General features: G+C 44.2%; 1 protein-coding gene across 1 annotated transcript in view; it reads right to left on the bottom strand.

The window, feature by feature from the left end:
* Positions 1–1,717: 1,717 nt before the first annotated feature.
* TBXAS1 (thromboxane A synthase 1) overlaps positions 1,718–10,023 on the bottom strand; it is a 245,327-nt gene continuing 237,021 nt past the window's right edge. The window contains exons 11-13 of the mRNA XM_069087345.1: positions 9,164–9,301; positions 6,288–6,450; positions 1,718–3,737 (exon numbers count right to left, since the gene is read on the bottom strand). Of these exons, the coding sequence (XP_068943446.1) occupies positions 3,663–3,737; positions 6,288–6,450; positions 9,164–9,301 (376 nt within the window). The 3' untranslated portion in view covers positions 1,718–3,662. The remainder of the gene's footprint in view (positions 3,738–6,287; positions 6,451–9,163; positions 9,302–10,023) is intronic.

The raw sequence follows: 10,023 nt of genomic DNA, 5'->3' as shown, positions 1-10,023 counted from the left end.
CCCTGGGCTTTTTGGCCACATTAGGGCTCTGCCACCAGACAGGGGAGCTTTCATCCCAAACGCTGGGGCTTTCTCAGCTGCCAGAGGTATTAGTTGGGTGCCCTCTCTGAGGCCTCCACACACTCTGGCAAGCTGGTCACACACTCCAGGACCTCCACCCTAGACTGCAGTCCAGATCCAAGCAGGTTAAAGCAAGAGCCATTACCCCTCAGACTGGTTGCTTGGTCCCCCTACACTCTGCAGGCCAGGAGCTGAAGCTGCTATGTGGTGCCAGCTGAGCCAAGGCGTCTCAGCGGCTTCTCTCCCTGGGGGCAAAGGCTGACACACTCCCAACTACTGGGTCCCAAAATCCAGACTGCACTGACCTCTCACTTTGTCCTTCGCATCTTTGTGTTGATAAATCTGGAAACGGCCACAGCTGCTGGTGATCTGGAGTCCCTCCAGCTGGTGGCTGGTCAGGCCCACCCTGGGGCTAAAACCTTCAGCTCATGGGGGCCTGGGCTTAGTTCCTGGAACACTGCACTGGCCGATTCCTGCCAGCATGTCAGACTGTCCTCAGCGGGAGGTTAGCTTCTCTGAGTCATTTTGTGGGTTCTGCAGCTCCAAAGTTTGTTCAGAGTCCCCTTTTATACATGGATAGGGGAAGGTGGAAGCCAGAGCTGTGTGGAGGTCCTGCTTCTACTCTGTCATCTTGACTCCGCCCTCCATTGTTAATATTTTAGATTTAATTGTTAAATATTTAAAAATTTATTGAAATATTTAATCACCTATCTTTCACATTATATCCCTCCTTCTAGTGAGTCATCCCTTGTAACAGAATAAAAAAGGAAAAAAAGATACCTAATCAAGATACCTAAACAAGATACCTAACACATTCAGTCTTCTATGTATCCATTGTCACCTACCTGTCTCTGCAGAGAAGGGGTAGAGATGCCTTCTGAGATCTCTTCATAGAAATAGGTTCAGTCAGTATTGCTGTCGTGGAAGGATAATGAATGGGACACCAAGGTTGAGCCTATCTAGAGGAAACATGGTGGAGTGGGAAAGAGTTGGATCTGGAGTCGGGGCCTTGGGGTCAAATCCCAGCCTGGCTGTCTACCACCTTTGTAACCTTTGGCAAGGCAGTTTCTCTGGGCTTCAGTTTCTTCATCTGTAGAATGAGGTGACTGGACTAGAAAACCACTGAGGCCTCTTTCAACTTAATAGGTATGATAGAGGATCCTGTACTTGTCTGATCAGATCTTTCATTTCTTACCTTTGTGTTAGAATTATCTAAATCTGAAAGAGGCACTTTGAAGTCTCCAAACAATTACTGTCTTACTCTCTAGGTCTTCCAGTAATATAATAAACTTTTCATTCAAAATACTGAGATTTTTACGTAGAGAACAGTCTAAAAAACTTATGTGCGTGAAACAAATTTCTATGTATCAAGTTCTCTATTCCTTTTACTTTCATTATAAATCTGGAAATCATAAGATCGTATATTTCTGCCTGGAAGTTACGTTAGAGATCTTCTAAACCAACCCTTTCCTGAAGGGCAAACTTGGTGTCAGGAAGGTTAAAAGATTTGTTCGGCATCATGGGGAGTCTGTGTCTAAGCTGGGCCATGAACCCAGTTACTCTGATTTCAGATCAGGGTTCTCTTCACTGTACCAAGTTACACCAGGGGAAAAAAATGACCCTGGAATGTTGTTGGGTTTTTTTTTTTTTAATGTAGTAAACTTTAAAAAATAACACAGATGTGAAAAAAAAATCATGTTCTAATTAAAATTGTCAACATCAACTTCAGAATAAGAACACTATACCTGAAATTGGAAATATTATATTGTTCTGAATATAGGTCACACTCTTGAATTGACTTTGGGTGGAAAAACAGTGATTTATGTTGAAAAACATCACTTCCCTGCTCCTGCCCTGCAGTGGCACATGGATAGAGCTCTGGGTCTGTAGTCAAGGAAGACCCGAGTTCAAATGTGACCTCAGATACTTAATAGCCATGTGACCCTGGGCAATCATTTTAACCTGTTTCCCTCAATTTCCTCATCTATAACTTGGGGGTAACAATAGCACCTATCTCTCAAGGTTTTGACGATCAAATGAGATAATAACTGTAAAGCATTTAGCACAGTTCTTGGCACATAGTAAAGTGCTATATAAAGTGTTGTGTAGTTGTGTCTGACTCTCTGTGACACCATTTGGGGTTTCCTTGGCAAAGGTACTGGAGTGATTTGCCATTTCCTTCTTTAGCTCATCTTACAGATGCAGAAACTCAGGCAAACAGGGTTAAATGAAGGTCACACAACTAGTAAGTTTCTGAGGCTAGATTTGAACTCAAGTCCTTCTGAGTCCAGAGCAGATAGTCTATACACTGCACCACTTAGCAGCCCATATAAATGTTGGCTATTGTATTGGACTCCAGAACTTCGAATGTTTGTTCCCAGTTGAGGAAGAGGCCAATATATCAGCCAAACTCCCTTGCTCCCTCTACCTTTCCTCTAACTCCCACTTTTTTTTTTCCACTCCATTCCTGGGGCAGCCCTTTGCCAAAGGGCTTGGAACTTTGGAAATCCTTGCTTGTGGACATTGAGCTGCTTCTGCAGGATCTGTATGTAAAGTGCAAAGGAACGTCTGGGATACAAGAGGAGGGAAGGGTGATAGGCTTCAGCGTGAACACCCAATCTCTAAGTGCCCTGTGGAGAGTGTGCTTTTGGGCCAGCTAAAGAGTAAACTCTTGTTTCTGCTGCTAGGGAGATCAATGGGCTAAGAAAGTCCTCATAGGCTCCACTCAGGTTACCCTCTGCTTTGGGTGGGACGTGAGGCCTGGCAACCAGGGCCTGTCATCTGAACCAGTATTCTCTCTAACACTCTGTTCTCTTAAGGCTAGTTTCCTAGAATAGCTCGTCACGCCCTGATTGTTGCCAGCTTTAATTTGTAGCTTTTCTTTCCGAAGGTAAATGTGCCCTTTAAAATCTGCAAGGTTGGGGTGGCCAGGTAGCACAGCGAGTAAGAGCACCAGCTCCAGTGTTGAGAACACCTGGAGATCGAATCCTGGGCTCAGACACTTAGCACCCACCCAGAAACACCTGGCCGTGTAACCTTGAGCAAGTTACTTAACCCCCATTGCTTAGGGGCGGCCAGGTGGCTCAGCGAGTAAGAGCACTGGCCCCAGTGTCAGGATGACCTGGATCAAATCTGGGTTCAGACACTCAGCACCACACCCAGAAATAATAACTGGCCGTGTAACCTTGAGCAAGTTACTTAACCCCGATTGCTTTAAAAAAAAAATCTGCAAGGTTTCAGTACTCTGTCAAGAATGGTTTTGTGAATTATATAGAAGCCCTCCTTTAGGACGGTAGATCAGCAGCTCAGATGCCCTCAACTAATTCAGAGCCAAGCTTAAGCAGCTACGACAAGCCTTTATTAAGTGTCTAGAGTGTGTGTGGCAATATGGCACCATATTTTTCGTTTCTTATATTGGCATGGTAGGTATCCTCAGAATAGATTTCTGTGTTGCATTTTGTTTTTTTGTAAGTTGGAATATTCATACAGTGGGTTTCTTCTACTCAAGAGTATTCTTGTTATGTTGAGTTGCAGGGGTGAGAGTGACCGCCACTGAGGAAAGCTCCCCATCAGAAACAGACAGTGGAGAAGGGCACGCTGTTTTAGCGGCTTATGATCTTTATATAGACTCCGTTTCGGGGTCCTAGGGCAGATCTGGACATCAGCTGCAGGGGTACCTGAAATGAAGGGCAGATAGATGAGAATATGCAGTCATGAGAAAAATCCGAGCTGATCTGGAAGAAGACTCGGTAGTCTAAAAGGCAAAAGTGGAGGACTACGTTTCAGGCCTGGAAACAGGAGAATGGAGTGCCATGTGTGAGAAAGGGAAAGAAGGCTATTTTAGCTGCACCCCAAAAAGGCATAGAAAGGTAGCTTGGAGGTATGTTGTATAAAACTCTAAAATGGGGGTGGCTAGGTGGTGCAGTGAATAGAGCACCGACCCTGGAGTCAGGAGGACCTGAGTTTAAATCTGACCTTAGCCACTTGACACACTTACTAGCTGTGTGACCTTGGGCAAGTCACTTAACCCCAATTGCCCTGCTTTCCCCCCTCCAAAAAGCAAAACAAAACAAAAAACCCAACAAAAAAAGACTATATACCAAGAAGAGGGGGTTATATTTCATCCTAGAGGAAACAGGGAGCCAGCAGGGTTTATTGAGAAGGTAAGTGTAAGAGTAGCCCTCTCCTAGCCTCCCATCACAGCTTCCTCCCCCTGTACAATCTGCTTGTTTCCAGCTTTCCTGACTCGCCTTCCTAATCTGGGGGCATGAAAGCTCCCACATCTGTATAGTGGGCATCTCTCAGATTTGGTGGGTGCCCCAATCGCCATAACCTGATGACTGACAAGACCTGATTCCAGATGGAGATGAGGGTGCCCACTTCCAGAGAAACTCAAAGCCACTGTGTACTTGTATACCCTGGCTATTTTAGGGCAAAGTAAACTTCCTTTGTTTAAATGTTCAGGGACTTGTCTCATTTCATCCCAACACTGAACCTGAATTAAGATGGTGCTGGCTTTAGAGCCATACCTTCCATAGGGAGAGTGACTGTGGTTAGATCTCTGGAAAATCCCTTTATCACCTGGGAGGAGGAAGGATTGGAGAGAGGAGAGACTATCAAGTATTTTCCCTTTTATAAATGTGGTAAGCAGAGATTGAATCAGTCAATACTTAAAAGAAATTAATTCAGGCTTTTGGCTGGAAAGTCAGATGCCGAAGCTTAAGTCCTTGGACCACATATATGAGAAGAGGACTCATTTTAAAAGACGCAGATATGGGAAGGATTGAGGGCAGAAGGAGAAGGGGATGGCAGAGGATGAGATGGAGAGATAGTGTCAGGGAAACAGGAGCTCAGATGGACTTTGGAGATAGTGGAGAGTAGAGGGCCAGGGGTGCTATGTCCTTGAGGTCACAAAGACTGGCACCACCCAGCTGCAACCCAACAAAGCAACCACAAGGACAAACTGGGGCCCAGAGAAAGCCAATAAGTAACCGTGCACAGCAGACCAGTGGCTAGAGGACGAGGCGAGGCGCCTGGCCCCAGCCCAAGGCTCTTCATTTTTTGCCCTGTGAAGTTGTTGCATTTTTGGTCCCCCTAGTAATAGCTCCTTTTTGTAGCTCTTCAGCATCCCCGTGAGGTGTCAGCAGTGCATGGAATTTTAAAGTGAGCCAGAGAGCAAGGTGACTTGCATGTGGTCACATGCTTGTAGATATTGCTGTCAGGCTTCAAAGCTGGATCCTCTGACTCCAGCTTCAGTGGCCCTTCCAGTATAACACAGTACCTCCAAAGGGCTGGTCTTGGGATTCCAAGCCTAGGAAGCTGCTGTTGCAGATGCCCCATGGCTAGGTGCCGCAGGTGTGAGAACAACTGCCCCTCACTCTCTTTGTGGGTCTGGAATTCCTCTCTCACCTTTGCTCTTGGAAAAGCTGGGATACTGTAGCGGCAACCACACTGGCATCCCCAGGATGGGTGCTAGCACAGGTTCTTAGATCTGCTTTACTAGGAAAGATAGCTGTGTACAGGGTTAAGATCCTTTTTAATTGTATTCACTAGTTCAGGGGAAAATTCATCACCCTGAACTTCAGAGAAAATACAAGCAGAGAAATAAAGACCAACACACAGGCCTCTGCCTGAATCAAAGCAATATTACTATACACTTTACATATATCCCTGGCTCAAGAGAACCTTTACATCTGAGCAGTCGGGGGCCTCTGAACATTTGGCCACTCAGAATCTCCACCAGGGAATCACAAGATTCTTCTCATAAGTGAACCCCCAAAGCAAAATACCAACTCAGAGTATATATATGCTTCTCAGAGCCAGAGGGCATAACAACCCTCCTGACTCAGTGCCTAATTAGAAATTAGCAGAAGGTGTGAAAGCCTTCCTACAAGCAAGCCTCCCCTAAGTAAGGTTCCCTTAATGGGCTCTATGTGAGGCTTATTAATGGGTGGGAAAGATCTTATATTCCATTAACATAACAGATTCAGGACAGGTAGGTGACTTAGTGGATAGAGCACTGGCCTTAGAGTCAGGAGGATCTGAGTTAAAACCTGGCCTCAGACACTTACTAGCTGTGTGACCCTGGGTAAGTCACTTAACCTCAATCCCTCCCTCCCCTTCCCCCCCACCAAAAAAAGGAAAAGTTCATATAGAGTGAGGAGGAGAAAGAGGATCAAATGGGCTGCTGGGGGAGGAACCCCTCTGAAGAAGGGAAAAGGGCTTACCTGGGTCTCAGGGCAGGTTTCAAACTTGAACTTCTGAAGAATTCGGAGCAACGTCAGCTTGATTTCCAGGATTGCCAGCTTGGCCCCGATGCAGCTACGAGGACCTGCCCCAAATGGGAGGTAAGTGAAGGGTAGATGATGTTGTCTTGCCTCTCGGCTAAACCTACAAGGTGTAAACCGTGTGTACCACATCAGTTCTGAAAAGTAAGGCCACTTCCTAACCTACATGAGTGCCTTTATTTTTATAACAACTCATATTTATATTGAAGCCTTAAGGCTTACAATGTACTTTTCACACAATGATGCTGTGAGATCATACTGTAAATGCTTGTGGTACCTATTTCATAGCCTAGAAAATTAGACACAGATGGGGAAATGACTCATTCAGCGTCACGTAATGTCGACTTTAAGGCTTGAACCCAGGTCCTTTGGAGGGTGGTTGATTATGGCATTAATCAGAGTTCTTAAATTTTTTGGAGTTGTTTTTCTTCACAGAAATTTTCAGCAGTGTTGGTGTAATGGACAGAAAGCTGGCTTCAAAACTGGGAAAATCTGGGGTCCAGGGTTGCCTCTGACACATGGATTCTAGGATCCTGGGAAAGTTACAACCTCTCAGCACTTCAAGGCTCTGGGGTCAAACTGAAATAGAAACAGCGGCCACTAAACCATACATTAGGGTCCCTGTGCATCACATGTTGATTTAGTTTCAGAATATAATGTAATATTATCTATGTTTTGTTATGTTTTTATTTTATGAAATATTACCCAATTACATTTTAATCAGGGTTGGGGGCAGCGTGTCTCCAAGCAGCTCTCTTTAGAATGTAAGTTGTAGAGAAGGTGCTGACCTACATTAATAGAGGGAATTTCCTCAACTGAGAGTTCCTATACCACTGAAATCACAAATCTCGTCTCTCTTCCTTTTGCTTCGCAGTACTGTAATCATTGTATGAATCTCTCTTCTGATTCAGCTCATTTACTCTTTTCTCAGTTCGTTTGGATATTACCAGGTTTCTCTGAATCTGGCCCTCTTGCAATTTCTTATGATATAATAATATTCCATTATATTCATATAACATCATTTATTTATCAATTTCTCCAATTGATGGGTATCCACTTTGTTTCCTGTTCTTCACTACAACAAACATGCTACTATTAATATTTTTGTACATTTGGATCCTTTCTCTCTTTCTTTAACCTCTTTAGGGAATATGGCAAATCTTGGTATTGTTGGGTAAAAGGGTATTCCCTTGTGAGTGGAGGTTTTGGGGGTATGGTCCAAATTCTTTTTCAGATTGACTAGATCAAATCACAGCTACACCAACAATGCATTAGTGTGCTGGTCCTCTTTGATCCCCTCTAGTAATTGTCATTTTCCATTTTTTTTTGTCATCTTTACCAATCTTAAGGGTGGGAAATGGTATTTCAGAATCATTTTTAACGTGAATTTATCTTGTTTTTAGTGATTTGGAGCATTTTTCCCTATGGTTGTTGATAACTTGCTTTAAAAAAAAAAACAACCCAACTTTTCTTTGAGCTGCCTGTTCATATCCTTTGACCCTTTGTCTATTGGGGAATGTCTGAGGCACAGAGATGTTCATTCACATGGCCAAGGTCACTCAGTAAGTGGTAATATAGGGAATTCAAGTCTCCTGCCTCCTAATGAATGATTCCTCCCCCCCCCCCCCAGTTTCACCATGTTGCTTAGAAATACTTTGATCTATGAAGCAGGCTCAACACATAGATTATGCAAAGGTAAATTTCTGCCCTGTCCATATTGGAATCGTGACTTCCGAATGAGATATTATAGTCAGGGTCCCGAGGATTGATCACTTCTGTTTCCATGAGTAAAGTAGAACTCCACAAGATGTCTGTCAAGTATTAAGACCAAGTATTAGGATCTATCTGATTACTTTATAGGCACATCCAGACCCATAATTAGGGCACGGTGAATGGGGCTTTACCCCAGGATGCTGAGGGCACTAATAGTACTTACATTCCTTTAATAGAACCAGCTACCCATTTCCTCCTTCCACTGATAATGGCTTCCCAGTCTTCTGGAACCTGTATCTCTCCTCATAAAGGGGGCAGTGCCCAGGGTCCCTCCCCCATTGTGTCTTGTGTCGGTGGGTTTTCTCCCCTTGAACTGAATTTGTTTAAAAAATTGATTTAAGGTCATGTCTCTATACTGCTTTCCTTGCATGCATTTTACTTTTTTTTTTTTTAAGCAATAGGGGTTAAGTAACTTGCTCAAGGTTACACAGCCAGTTATTTCTGGGTGTGGTGCTGAGTGTCTGAGCCCGGGATTCGATCTCCAGGTCATCCCAGCACTGGAGCTGGTGCTCTTACTTGCTGAGCCACCTGGCCACCCGATGCATTTTACTTTCAAATAAGGTTATTGTGTTATTAGTTAAATTACTTAACTGTTTTGTTTTGTTACAAGAGACTTCTCATGAAGTAGGAGTCATCTGTAAATGTTTGTAATGTAAAAACAAAAAGTCATCACTTGAAAGTGTTATTGATGTCGTTGGTGTTGTAACCCTTGCCACCCACTGTCACAAAAAAGAAGAAACGTTCTGCATAAGTGCCTAATAAAACATCCACACCCGACTTTGTAGGGTACATTCCCCATCTAGTTCCCCACCTCTCAACTGGAGAGAGAAATGTGTCTCATCGGCTGTTCCGAATGAGTGCATTTTATGCAGCCTGCACTGGTTTCCAAATTTGCTAGTTATGGCTCTGGCCACATCTCCTCTGGGGCACAGCTCCAAGGTGCTTCCACAGGCTGAGTGAGTATCTAACTGTACCCATGGTCAAACTCCAGTTACAGAGAAGCTTTTTGGAAGGGGAAAAAGAGGGAGGAGGAAATTTCCTACCTCTCTGGGATAAATGTCTCTGGGTTTGGCCAGTATTCCGGATTGTGATGCAGATAGCCGACAGCTGTTTCCACAATAGCCCCAGCTGGGATGCGGAGGCCCCTCACTTCACAGTCTTTTGCTGTTTCCCGAGTGAACCTAGCAAATGATCACAGAGAATCAGATGCTAACATTGGCCTTTTAGAAGCCATCTATGAACTGAATGACCAATGAAAGGTGTGTTTTCACCAAGATAAATCAGAGGCAAGGACAGTGTATTCGTGTGTGCCAGGGTAAAAAGATAGCCATGGAAGGATTTGAGTAATGTTTTTTCCCCTTCTTTCTGGAATGCAAGAAAATATTGAGATCTGATTGTATCACTGACCAAATATCTTTAGCAACTTATTCTTGTATATCAAATAAAGACTTCTTTTCCAGGTTTTTCAAGGCCCTTAGAATCTGAAGCCATCCTTCCTTTCCTTCCTTCTTCAAATATAAAAGTCTCTGGCATTCAAAGTCCTTCATAACCTATTCCCTTCCCCAAGCATACCTCCCCCTGACCCCCACCTTTTCATTCTTCTTACACCTTACACCTTTCTGTGCATTTGGCAATCCAGTGACATTGGCTTCCTTGATATTCCTTGAACAAGAAACTCCAGTTGCCAACTCTGGGCATTTTTGCTGGATGTTTTGCCCCCTTCCAGACCCTCACCATCCCTGTACCTTCCTTCAAGTACCAATTAAAAGCTCTACAGTAAAGCCTTTCTTGATCCTCCTTAATTTTAGTGCCTTTCCCCTTTTGCCTCCCCTTGGTGGCCTCTTACCCCTCTTGCCTCCCCTTGGTGGCCTCTGCCCCCTCTTGCCTCCCCTTGGTGGCCTCT

The sequence above is a fragment of the Petaurus breviceps genome, unplaced genomic scaffold (genome assembly GCF_028583685.1).
Source record: "Petaurus breviceps papuanus isolate PSGF00001 unplaced genomic scaffold, PetGlider_PUasm1.0 181, whole genome shotgun sequence".
NCBI classification, from domain to species: Eukaryota; Metazoa; Chordata; class Mammalia; order Diprotodontia; family Petauridae; genus Petaurus; species Petaurus breviceps.
This window is presented reverse-complemented; position numbering and strand designations above follow the sequence as displayed.